The 13577-nt window shown below is 46.5% G+C and overlaps 1 protein-coding gene across 2 annotated transcripts; it reads right to left on the reverse strand.

Annotated features, from left to right (window-relative positions):
• Positions 1-1814: 1814 nt before the first annotated feature.
• On the reverse strand, positions 1815-12621 carry PEX5 (peroxisomal biogenesis factor 5). Of its 2 annotated transcripts, XM_042868011.1 has the most exons (15): positions 12391-12621; positions 11953-11988; positions 11642-11774; positions 10896-11030; positions 9662-9767; positions 8473-8563; positions 8020-8136; positions 7535-7627; positions 7241-7360; positions 6540-6683; positions 4326-4396; positions 3954-4169; positions 3647-3812; positions 3304-3461; positions 1815-2922 (listed from the first exon to the last, which is right to left on the reverse strand). In XM_042868011.1, exons 1-15 carry the CDS (start codon positions 12538-12540, stop codon positions 2721-2723), a joined length of 1938 nt encoding a protein of 645 aa, XP_042723945.1. In that variant the 5' UTR covers positions 12541-12621; the 3' UTR covers positions 1815-2720. The 2 variants fall into 2 exon arrangements, with proteins under 2 accessions (XP_042723945.1, XP_042723946.1); XM_042868012.1 differs by lacking the exon at positions 8020-8136.
• Positions 12622-13577: the final 956 nt, after the last annotated feature.

A 13577-nucleotide genomic window follows, 5' to 3' on the forward strand; every position in this document is an offset into this window, starting at 1 on the left:
ATTTTACCACAGTGTATGCAGGTTTCAGGGCCACAGTGCTAAATGAGAGAGAAAGAGAAGCTAAGGATTTAGAAAACACAGACCAAGTACTGCTCGCTGCACATACTTTCTGCTCCTCATTGTTACTGTATAGATAATATAGAATGAGAAAAACAAGCCTGCAAGCCATAGGTATGAAGAAGGTATGAATGAACAGATTCTTGGTGGCACAGGAAGAATAAGTGCTCCTGGTCTTGACTACAGTAGCAGCCAGATTCCTCAAAGAAGTGATAAACGTAGAAAAATAAAGTGTTACAGTGACCTTAAACTTGGAAAAAACAAAGTGAGCTTTTCATAGAATCATAGAATGGCCTGGGTTGAAAAGGCCCACAATGAACATCTAGTTTCAACCCCCTGCTATGTGCAGGGTCACCAACCAGCAGACCAGGCTGCCCAGAGCCACATCCAGCCTGGCCTTGAATGCCTCCAGGGATGGGGCATCCACAACCTCCATGGGCAGCCTGTTCCAGTGTGTCACCACCTTCTGTGTGAAAAACTTCTTCCTAATATCTAACCTAAACCTCCTCTGTCTCAGTTTGAAACCATTTCCCCTTGTCCTACCACTATCCACCCTTGTAAACAGCCATTCCCCCTCCTGTTCATGTTGGAGTTTATATTCAAGTACTGGAAGGCCACAATAAGGTCACCCTGGAGCCTTCTATTTTCCAAGCTAAACAAGCCCAGTTCCCTTAACCTTTCTTCACAGCAGAGGTGCTCCAGCCCTCTCTGATCATCTCAGCTGCCTTCTTCTGGACCTGCTCCAAGAGCTCCAAGCCTGGACGCAGTTCTGCAGATGGGGCCTCACAAGAGCCAAGTAGAGGGAGACGATCACCTCCCTCTCCCTGCTTGCCACCCCTTTTTTAATGCAGCCTAGAACACAGCTGGCCTTCCAGGCTGCAATTGCACACTGCTGGCTCATGTCCAGCTTCTCATCCACCAGCACCCCCAAGTCCTTCTCTGCAGGGCTGCTCTCAAGGAGTTCTTCGCCCGGTTTGTATGAATACCTGGGATTGCCCTGACCCAACTGCAGCACCCTGCACTTGGCCTTACTGATCCTCATTAGGTTTTCATAGGGCCACTTTTCCAGCCTGTCCAGGTCCCTCTGGATGGCTTCCCTTCCTTCCAGTGTATGGATTTCACCACTCAGCTTGATGTCATCCACAGACTTGCTGAGGGTGCACTCCATGCCATCATCTATGTCACTGATGAAGATGCTGAAGAGCACTGGTCCCAAGACCGATCCCTGAGGGACACCACTTGTGACCAGCCTTCACCCTGATGCAGAACCACTGATCACAACCTGTGGCTGTAATCAGCCAACCAATTTTTAATCCACCTAAGTACATCCTTCAAATCCATACCTCTCCAATTTAAAGAGAAGGATGTGGGGAGGGACCATGTCAAAGGCTTTGTAGAAGTCCAGATAGATGACATCCATTGCCCTTCCTCTGTCCACCGAAGCCGTCACTCCATCATAGAAGATTGATTCAGACTGATAGAATCTGACCACCAGATTGGTCAGGCAAGATCTGCCCTTGATGAAGCCACAGGGAAGCTCTTCTGCAGGCTCACAGAAGATTCATTATTGTTGAAGCCTGAGGCTACAGCAAAATGAGGTCCTTAACGCTTCATTTGCATGAGCTATCAATAAAACAAAGTCTGGGTGGAAAAGGGAGACAACAATGCAGATTTATGTTTCTCATTCCAGTGGGCCTGTACCTGCAGAGTACTACACTACCCACCGCATGCAGCTTCAACAGATTCACACAAAGACGTAATTTTGGCAATTTTAATTCTCTCCCCTATTATACAAAATATTTTACAATTAAAAAAACATTTTCCCCAGCAGAATCATATACAGATATTTATAATGAACAAGATTTAGTTACAGTCAAGATGGGGGACTTCTGCACAAAGTAAAAACAATGACAGATGATCAAGTGAAAATTAAGACTTGACCTGTTCCCTACCATATTCTGGAAGGGGAGGTTATAGTTAGGCTTTTATTCCTATCACATTGTCTCAAATCTGAACTCTGGGACTTCTTTTATCCCTACGGTCCACTCACGTCCGTAGCACAAGTACACTACTCTGCTCTCAGAGGTTCCCAAATGAGAAATCATCATCTGACTGTATCATAAATTTAGTATTACCCAAGGAAAATGGACTGCTGCCCTCAGCTTTCCCTAGTAACCCACATACATACACATACAAGCACATACATGGGGGAAGCATACTCAAATCCAGATTTTTTTGTTTTTCACTGCTTCACTTAACATCAATCTTGTCCCACCTAAGCAGCCTGCCTCTGAAACACGTCCAACAGGTACTCTCTCCAGAATGGCTACTATGAGGTCTCAAAGCCACACTGGGCACCACTGCACATGCCATCTGGGAAAGCTTCTCATTTCCCCACTTTGACCATCTGCTTGGCAGCAGAGTGTCAGTCAGCCATAGATGTGATAATGTAAACCACTCAGAGATCCTCAGGTCACAAACAACAGATAGGGGAAGTTGCACACTTCAGCAGGAAATTAAAAAAAAAAAAAAAAAAAATAGTTGCAAGTGATCTGCCCTAACAGAGCAAAGGTGTGTGTGTACCCAAGTGAGCATTTTCTCCCTAGAGAAGGTCACAGCTGGGCTGGGCCAAACCTGCACTCGCAGGGAAGCTGATCCCAGAGTCACTGCTGGAGGCCAAATGCCCGAAGCAGCGTGGGAAGGTCATGGGCATCAGCTGCCCCATACAGGTCACTCTGCCCCAGCATGGAGAGGGCCATGCGGAGGGTGCTCCAGATGTTGTCAGACATAGCGCCTTGCTGCCCCCGTGGACCTCGGCTCTTCTGCTGCATGTGCAAAGCCTCTAAGAAGTGCTCCACAGCCTCACTGTCAACATGAGAACATACACATGCTTATTGGAGATGGTACATCTCATATTCCCTCCCCATTTGCTTCTGAACTCCTATTTCTTCCCCTTTACAACAGTTTCCCCCCCTCTTTAGCTTCCTTCTTTAGCATCCTTCCCCGCTCCAAAACCACTAGTGATCCTGCTTTCCCCCTTATCAGGAATTCAAGTCCAGATGGCCTCCACTGCAAGTGCATCTGCCTGGCATCTTCTCAGGGCAGATTCTACTCATTCACTGTCTGCCTACTGCTACCAGAAGGCTGCAGGCAGCACAGCACTGTCCTAGTAACCTATCACAGTCTCTCTCTCACACAGATATGCAACCTCATAGGTCACAGCAGATTTACACATCCTCTGCTCACCGGTGGGCACCCAAGTTGATGCAGCTGATGCCCAAGTTGTATCGAGACCGGATATATCCTGGCTGGAGCTCCAGTGCCCGCCGATACGCGGCCACAGCTTCCTCACTGCGATTCCCATTGGCCAGCGTGGCACCAAGCTTGTTCCATAGGAGATGATCCTGGAAAAGGGGACAGAGACAAAAGACTAAACCAAACTGGCTCTTTTTATGTTCCAAGCCATCCCTTCCTAACCAATGTGTCTGCCTTGCTCCTCTGCTTCAGAAGATGTACCTCACAGTACACACAGCACCTCCACCCACAAAACTCTAGGTACCTCCAGCACCCCCACTCTGCCCTTTCTTACATTGGGGCGCACACTAAGTGCGGCACTGAAGCAATCCACAGCCTTCTCGTATTCGCCACTAAGGTTGAAAAGGACACCCAGGCCACACTGAACATCAGGATCAACAGTTGAGGGGTTGCTGCGCACAGCTGCTAAGAACAGCTCTTTGACTTCCGCAAAAAGTGAGCTGGAAAAGCATGGAACAAGGACATTTGTATACTGTACAACAAGCTGACCTTGGGTTGCCCAATCTAACACCTGCCCGACCCAGCCCCAATTCTCCAAGACACTTCTCATCTGAAGGCTAAGATTTTTATCCCCAACTCACTCAGACAGCAGGGACCCTAGTACACGCTTGGAAGTGCCAAGATTTGTCTCTGAGGCATTCTCCTCTGGTTCCTTCTCCAGTAGGTGGGCATAGGCTTGTTTATGGCGTAGCCAGTCCCGCAGGGTCTCACATGCCTGCTTCTGCAAGGACTCGTTGGTGAAGCTGACTGCTAAAGCCATAAGTGCTGTAAGGTTACCAGGCTGCAGTTCCAAGCACCTGTATGTCACACAAAGAGAAACCACCATATTAAATCAAGAAATCCAGCCACAGGTGATAACACAATCAAAACAGAACACACAACACTAGCTACGTGGTCCTTGGGGCATTATGCACAAGATAAAGACCCCTGCTCAGATTTTTTGCAACACTCACCGCCTGAGAGCGCTGATTGCCAAGAGTTCCTGTTCATTCTCTGCTTGGGTGGTTCCCAGGTACTGCCAGGCCTGAAGGAAAAAGATGCATAAAGTCAGATTTCCTCAGATCCAGAAAAAATAAACAGGCACAGAGATTAGATCTGAGATTAAACACACAAACACCTTCGCTTCATGTACACTTCCATGTCAGATGCCATTTTGTCAGACTGTCCCTCTGCTGCCATCTGCCACAAGGCAACAAAGTGTGACAGAATACTGATGGGAAGGTTCAACCTCTTCTGCCATCCTACCAGCATCCACCTCTGATATCACAGGCCAATGTGATAAAATAGGAGGCACTACTTTCAGAGCAGCCCTTATATTAGCCACACACACCTATAAATTTAATCTGGAAAGATATATAGGCTTTCTGGTTCATATGCTATGAAGGACAATAAGACTGGAGTTATGGTGAAAAGAAATGAATGTGTACCAAGAAAGCTACCATAAAGCAACTGTTTGCAGCTTTACCCTCTAAAATTGCACAGTGTCTAACTTTAGCTTTTAACTGTGGTCAAAAACACAGGAAGGAGGGAAAAGCAGATCTCAGCTTTTCTAAAAACAAAACTGTATAGCAATAGTGCTAATAATGGGACCTTCAAGGCAGGCAGCTGAATATATTTGTGTATGTACAGTCCACTGGCAAGTAAAAATTTTAGAAAATTGCCCACAAAGCAGAAGCACTGTTATTTTATTGGCTCTTCAATCATCATGACACCGGTACATTAAAAAAAAAAACCTTCAATTTCCAGGCAGTTGGCATACGGAATGTTTAAAGTGCTAAATCCACAGTAAATATCCATTCACCTTACGTTGATGACCACATCCCTTGCCTGTAAGTAGGCCAGCTAGCTTGCTGGATTTGTCAGCATGAAGTAACTGCTTTATGAACTTAAGCCACATGAAGTGCAGCGTCAACTGTCTCAAAGAAGGAAGGCATTAGGAGAAGAAGATATACTGCAATTGCCAGCCACCACAAGCAACAGGTAGTCTGCATCTACTGCCTCAAATCCCTAATGCCTCACCACAAGACTAGCTACAACATAGAGCTCACCAGCCAGAACAGCACAGTGTTCTGAGGGCAAAAGAGCTGAGATCCAACAAAGTTGTACTTTGGACCAAGGTGACTATGGAATTTCCTTTGCAGTAAAAAAAAAAAAAAAAAAAAAAAAGTACAAGTCTACCATTGTACCACCTGAACTTGACTTCCTGTCCTTTCCACAGTTACAGCAGAAGAATTCAGAACTTTCCTCAATACAGCTAGCCAGCAAGGTTCAAGATTTCTACTCTTAAGGTCTCAGCTATTATGCCTAGCCCACAGCTCCAACAGTTTGAGAGACCGTCCAGTTCTCAAGGATTACCTCTTGACCACTTCAAAGCAAGAGCAGATTTTCAGAACATGTGCTTTCTTTCAAATTACTATTCGAGGAGGACTTGAATCAGTCCCAATGAGAATTCAGCCTTCCTGGCTCTTCTGACATAGGCACTTCAGAGACAGACAGCAGCACATGCATGTTTGCACTCCATCTCATCCTTCTGAGAATATTTATGCGCTCTACTTCTGAAGAAAGGCACAAACTATTTCTTAATCCATCCTACAGAAGCTGTATGGAGGAAGCATTCACTGAATTAACTGCTGGAACACGTCTCAGCGTAAAAATCATTTTCTGGTATACAACTTCAAATAAAGCCTTCAGAGACACTCATGTTACTCAAAAGAATTGAGAGATGGCATTTCCTAACAGATCCAGGTCCTAACCACAACCTCTAGTGCAGCTAACTGCTAAGAATTTGCTTTTAATACCCATATTAAAGAATGTCATTATCAGAAGCACCTCCAGGCTCATAAAGCCAACTAAGTCTTCCACAAAAGCAACTTAAAGAGATAAGAGCTTCTTATCTTAGCTTCATGCATGCATTCTTATGATTTCACACAGCTTTGAGCAGAAGACTTTGTGCATCTGACTTCAGCCCTAAACATTCTTGCCCACCATCCTCCTCAGGATTCACACACACCAGCTACAAATCCAGAGCCGCAGACAAGTGAAATGTTTTCATATGTCCTGCACAGCTGATTGTGGTGAGCTTTCTACACACACCCTGACACCTCAAAGGTAAAGGATCCAAGAAGGACAACACCAAGCCAAGGCCTGCTACCATTAGTCTCACTCACCTCCATATGATCTGGCTTCTGCTGCACTGCAGCCTCAAACAGCAAGACAGCATTGGGGAGGTCACCTTCCTCCAAGCGCTTTCGCCCTTCTTCAAATGCGTCAGGATGATCTCTCATGGGATTATCTTCTTCAAACTGGTAACCCTAGCAGAAGAAACAAGCAGAGGGCTAATGCCAGGTGATGCTAGGCAGAAAAGCACTTCCTACAGGATATCACAGTCTGGTCCAGCTGCATCAGGAATGCTCAAACAGCAGAGCGAGTAGCAACCCCACTCTGTCTACTAGCTTGTAGCAGATTAGAGAAAAGCAGCTCTTCTTTCTGCCTGCTCTATCCTGAAAGATTCCTCTGAATCTTAGACTATATCAGACATGAGGTAAACTGCAACAGTGATTAAATAGCTGGTGCTTAGCTTACCAGCTCTGGGTGGGAGTGGGCACTTGCACTCATTGCAAGCAATCCCAGCATTAACTGGCACTTGGTAGTGAACAAGAACTAGACAGCACTTGCAGATCAGAACAAATGACAACAGCATTTAACTCCTAGCTAACCTAGAATAAGGGCACATGCAACAGTAAATAACAGCACAAGAAGAAATCTTAACAGCATTTGGGGATCTATGGAACTCACCTGCAAAGCAGACAACCTGACAGCTTCCTCAAGGCAGCTCGTCACAGAGCTAGAAAACCCTGTCCTGTATTACCTTGTCATATGAAGAAGAGCTGAGGTCATCATAATCAGAAAGCCAAGGGTGAGCCTCTGCATCTCTCTTGGCCATCTCCTCCCATTCTGCCTGAAGTTTGTCCCAGAAATCCACATCTGACTGAAGGGAGAACAGAAAGTGACTGCCATACTTCAACTTTTAACTGAGCTCTACAAACACCACAAAGCATGCCCTCTTAAATGTTTCTAGCCCTCCTCAATACATGCAAAGGAGAGTTAACCCTGTCACGGGCTCTCAAATGTTACCCCAGCCCTCCTCCTCCTTCAGCTTTACCTCCACAGCAGTCTTTGCCTGCTCAAATTCCGTATCAAGAGCTGATATGTTCCCAGATCGCGCAAATTGATCCACCCAGGCATCGGATGCCCCCTGGGAGTTTGGAAACAGAAACACATCTTTCTTTTTAGGGTTTGGTAACCTCAGCACACATCCCAATGTCCTGGAGGGTCTGCGATGACCTCTCCTTCCCATCAGCAAGAACTGATGGCCTTGAGAAATGGAGAGGAGTTATTTTGGATACTTCCTTCCTCCCAGGTGCTACAGAAGATGAGAACACTGACAGTGCCCAGATACCTTCCCAGCATCTGGCTAGACTTTGCTCTGACGAGCCCAACAGTCCCTCCCTTACCTCCCACATCTAGTCATTAGTAAGTAAAGCATTGCTGAAATTCAGACTTGCCATTCATTATCCCTCGCTCACAGACTGCGCACTGTCACAAAGACCTTTCCTCCTTCAGTGCACACAGGGCTGAGGCTCCTACCTGCTGCTGCATAAACTCAGCTGCCCATTGCTCTGCCTGATCTTGGTCTCTGTGGGTCACCTGATTAGCTTCGATCGATACCCTGCCATCTCCAATCTGGCGGACAAACTTTAGGAACTGTGGCAAAGAAATGAAACAAGGGTGGAGCTGGGCAGACGCTTTGCCAAAAACATTTCTATCTATGCCCCCCTTCTTTCTTTACAGATAGGAATTCTCCCTGCAAAGTGAGCACAGAAGGCTAGAGAAGTGGGCAGGAAAGCTCTTCACCACAGTGCAGTTCCAGAAAGATAAAATATTTTGTGGGAACTGAAGGGCTGAACTTCTAGGAAACAGAGAAGAAGTGGAAGCACTGGATAGCAGGCCTTTTTTCCTTTATTGCCTTCCCCCTTCTTCTCCATTCAAACTCTTTAGACACATTAGATACCTGTCAGCCCCAGTCACAGCATTCCTCACCTCAGAACTGTTGAGTTTTGGATCATCCACTTTAGAAAGAAAATCACTAGCAGTTTTCTTCAGATCATCTTCAGATTGATATTCTTCATACCTTTTTAAAATAATCAGTTAAAGGGAAAGAAACAGTTTGAAACTAGGCAACAGCAGCCTCTTTCATTAGCAGTCCACTGAATGGGGTAGACAAGTATTGAGGGATACAATCCTTCCTAACAGACTCTGGAGTTCAAAATTAGCCTGTAAAAATTCAAAATTACTACTAGGTTAAGCCTGCAAAAGAGTGGCACAACCATGCTATCAAGTACCACAAGTATTGGCACCATCAATCATAGCCTCATACAGGAACATTGCAGGAACACTGAAAGTAGGCTGTTCTTATGGAAGCACAACAACGTTCTGAAAAAGCAGCAACTCTGAAAAAAATAAAGGGCTCACAGAGTGCACATAGTTTCGTATGGCTTAAAGTGGGATAGAACCAATTCTAGGTGCAACCTGTACTGCCAGTTTTGGCAAAGTCACTGGAACAGGAGAACTTAGTAATTTCAATATTTGCAAAAAGATACCCAAAAAAATCAAAAGCGAGGAGAAAGAAGTATCTAAATACGTATAGTCTGTTTTAGAGAAAGATCTAAGTAGCTCAAGTGCTTGCTTACATTTTGCTACCTGAAAAACTTGACCACAGTCCACAAGTACCTATACAGAGAAGATTTTCAGTAATAGACTGATCTTTACCACACAGAAATATTTGAAAATGTTATCTGAATGGCCAAATCTAGAAATATGCAAAGGAAAAGCTTGATGCAGTTTGTCAAATAAGGAGAATGAAGTGATGAAAGTCTACAACTATTGGATCTAGCACCTGAGATTTCTAAAACTGAAAATGCATCTATTGAGGAGCTGCAAACAAATTCTGCTTGAGCAGGAGTTACTGCAACAACTACTGAAATCATGTTAAGGAGCTTTTCACTACCTATGCAATTATATTAGACTACAAGATCACAGCATTTCCAGAAACTAGAATCTAGCAAAATAGTGATCTCTTAAGCATCATTTTCTCCCTTCTCTAAAACTAAGGAGAACACTGTCTAGGTAAGTGATTCAAAAGCATTCCAGATGTTTCTCTGCCATCTGTCTAACCTTCATCCATGCAGAAGCCTAGCAGCAATAACTGGTCTTGAGACTAGAGACTTACCATTTATCTGCTACTGACTGGTCTTCTGACTCCCCCAGCCACAGTTTCTCCTCTGACTGCTCAAGGTATTCTTCTGCCCACTTGGCAGGAGACACAGACAGTGGATCTGCATAGGACATTAGGACAGGGAAAGAGGAGTGAGATAAGCAAAACATCACTAAGATTAACTTCAGATTCCACTTTCATCATTTTACATACTCTTATACTCTTATCTAACACATGCAGTAAAGACCTCTTCAAAGAAAGATCGTCAATACCTCTTCTGTGTCCTGAACAAAAAATAATAATCAAGCCTTAGATACAGACAAAGTATTAATACAAACACCTCTGTGGTGGCAACATCTTTACTTTCTACTTCCACTTCATTATTTAAACAGCTGCTCCATGACAGACACATGTAGGTCAAGGAAATCAGCAATGCACTACAAGCCTCTGTCAAAATCACCATTTAGGAAGAACACAACTGTCACAACTGTCTCATAGACTTGGGAGGTGTTGACTTATACTGCCAGGAGCATCAAGACTGCTGATCAATGAATGGAACTATCTGACTTTCTACAGTGGCCACCCCCGGGGAACAGAAAATAATCTAGTTAAATCTTACACATAATTTCCAGGTTAAGTCCTAGATGGTCAAAAGACCATATTCAACACACAGCTCTATGCACAAAGGAAGATGGCTTTTCAGATAAACTACCACCTTGTTTAGAACAGAAAGCTTACACTTAGGTCCAAAAATACTCATTTTGCATTTTTCCAACTTGTGAGAATGCACTTTTCTCCTCAAAAATTTCTCCTCCCTCTTCATAAAATCCATTTAAAAAATGGATTTTTTTTTTTTAAAAAAAAAGCACTCCAAACTGCATTTACCTTAGTACCAAAGGAAAACATAGTGAGAACTGGAGTATACATAAGGAAGAAGCAGCAGCAGAGCATCTCCAGAAATCACATTAGTTGAACCATAACTTTAATAAAAGCAGCTTGAATAGCTTGCTTCTCCCAAGTTCTCCAAGTAACCCAATCTGAAAATAAAAAGATCTTGTGCCCAAATAAAAGCTTCCACACCAAATAGCGAGCAATTTAGCTAATCCACTCCAAAGCAGTCTTTTTTTTCCCCCCCTCCTTTTTAAAGCTGCTCCAAAAGCATGATTCCAGTTTTGAACTCACTAACTACACTGCATGCAAGAATGTGACTGGGCAACATCACAATGATAATCCAAAAAGGACCCTTCACCTGTCACTTCAGCAATGAATTCCTGTGACCAGTCAGCCTCATTGTAATCTGAAGCGACATCACCAGCGGTATCTGCTGCAGCCAAGAACTCCTGGGTCCAGTTTTCAGACAGTGCAAGGGCTGCCACACCTGGAGCTAGAAGAAAAACACAAGTGAATGTGAGAGGACTCAAAGGCACCTTCAGGTAGCCATCATCATCTCTGATCAGGTCCTTCCTCTTTATTAGAATAAAATCACCAGAAGATTCTAGTTAGAAGGAATCTCTGAAGGTTGCAAGTCTTAGAAAAAAAGTAAAAGACACTGAAGTTAGATCTGATATTTCAGAGTACTGACCAAGCAGCTTCTGAACTTCTCAGTCTAGAGACTCCCCAGAATCCCTAAGCATCTGCTGCAGTGCTGAACTGTCCACCGAGGGAATACATTTCCTTACTCCTCTACCTCTCATTCTCTTGCTGTTTATCAGTGCAAAGATCCCAGCTACTGCTGCTGAAGACAATTAGATCCACTCCTACTCCCCTGACACTCCTCCAGACTGAAGAAACTTACTTCCTTCACCTTTTTCTCTTACACCACGTATTCTACCTCCTGATCTCCAGTGGACTCATTAGAATATATCGGTGTACTGGGAAGTCCAAAGTTGGAAACAGTGCTCCACATAACCTCACAACAGAGGGAGCCACCCTGTTAAGAGTTTAACCACAACACTGAGACCTTTTCCACCATCCATCTACTCCAGCTCCCCTCACCTCGCTGAGGCGCCTGTCGGAAGCTTGACTGTTCGATCTCCTGCATCTCTGCCAACAGGTCATCCATCTTAAAGGTCTGGGGTGCATGGGACAGTAATGGGGCATTCTGCCCTTGTAGGAATTCTCCAACCAGCTACCAAAGACAGTGAGAGATTAACATTCATCATCTAAAACATGGAAGATAAACAAGTAGAGCCACAGAGCAGAAAAAAGAAACAGACTTGGTGGAAAAGTAAAATTAGATAGAGGGAAAAAAGCAAACTAAGCATTGAAGAGAAAGGTAATAAGGAGATGCATCTATTTGTTCTTACCTCATCTTCAGAAGCTACTCCCAGTGGCTTGGATACCTAGAAGTAACAGTGGGCAATCATCTCAACAGCTTGGGCTATCCACACAGCACGTCAACCAGCACACATCCTCCTCTCCCTCCTGTTTAGGCTAACCACGCTTTCCCGCACTGGCTGTCAGCACGCGTCCAAGCTATAGGCATAGGAATACCCCGCACCACGTCGCGCAAGCTTCCCACCACCCCCTCCGGGTTAGCCGCCGCATCAGTAAGGCGTGCGGCCCCCCCCACAGCCACGAGCATCCTGCCAGCACCCCCGGACACGGCCACTATGAGCAAGACCACGCCCCGTCAGCCCGCCGACAGACGGGGCGGCCCCACAGCCCCTTTCCCACGCGAACCAGCGCAGTCCCACACCCGCCCCCGGCCGCCCTCAGCGAGCGAAGCGCCCCTCGACACTCACGGCGGCGGCGCCCGCCGCTCCCGGAGGCCAGCCGAGGGATCCCTGGAGCCCTTCCTGCCGCAGGGCCTTGTCCTGGGTGAAGTGGCCGGCCAGCTTCAGAAGGGGGTTGGAGCCCCCGCACTCCGGCTCCACCAGCTCCCTCATAGCCATGGCGCGAAGCACGGACGGCGCCAGAGCCCTCCGGGCTGCACCTGGGCCCGGGACGACACCGGGCCGACGTCAGGCAGAGCGCCCTCCTACCCCCCGCTCCGGCAGTCCGCCCCCCGACCCGGAACCCGCCAGGCTGTTCTGGCCGCCGCCTGGGCAGCGGGACGTCCGTCTGGCAACCTTCGCCTTCCCTGCCCCAACCTCGCCAGCCAGCCAACCAGGCAGCCAACCAGGCCGCAGGCCGCGGCCCGCCCCAACCCGCCCGATGCCGACCCCAGCCCCACGGCGGCGGTAGCGCCGTGAGACCCCACACTCCCCAAGGCCGCCGGGGCAGGCCAAGCCGAGTCACGAGACCCCCCCTACCCCACGCTGTACTTTGGGCGCCTGGGTCGCGAGGCTCGCGGGCGGGGCCAGCAATTAAAGACACAGGCACCTCGCCAGCACAGCGCCGTGGCCCTTAAAGGGACCGAGCGCCGGCAGCTGCCCGCGCTGCTTTGCCAGCCGGGCGTTTTGGTGTGTGCAGTCACTGCGCAAATATGTATAATTTTATCATATATGATAAAAGCTCCGTCACGGACATTGTCAATATGTTGGGTTTATCCAGAACCGTAGTCCCGCTGTGGTAATGGTGTACTCTTCAGTACTAATCTCAGCTGAATGAGTGATGTGTGTGTTACCAAAACTGGAGCCCACTCCACAGCAGGTTGGGTAAGGAGCAGCTGTGAAGGCGCACGAAGAACACGAGATTCCTGCAGTGTTTGTCAGTTACCTAACTGATGAGTGTGTCCTATTTCATTATTTGCTTCTGGATTTCTAAAATACTGCAGTGGGCTGTAACAGGTACGGGATTACATGATCTGTGCTGTCTTCTGTGAAACCCGAGTGCTAGAAACACCCAAAATCGAATCCCATTTCCTCCTTTTCAAAAGGAATGTGATATTCTACAGAATCTTCTCTCAACTTCCATGATACAGTTCATCTCTCCAAAAACAAGCGTCTGGTGCTGGCTCAGGCACTATTCTTCAGCATAAATCTTCTTG

Source organism: Lagopus leucura, unplaced genomic scaffold (assembly GCF_019238085.1).
Source record: "Lagopus leucura isolate 7727_CA_CO unplaced genomic scaffold, USGS_WTPT01 Super-Scaffold_100001, whole genome shotgun sequence".
NCBI classification, from domain to species: Eukaryota; Metazoa; Chordata; class Aves; order Galliformes; family Phasianidae; genus Lagopus; species Lagopus leucura.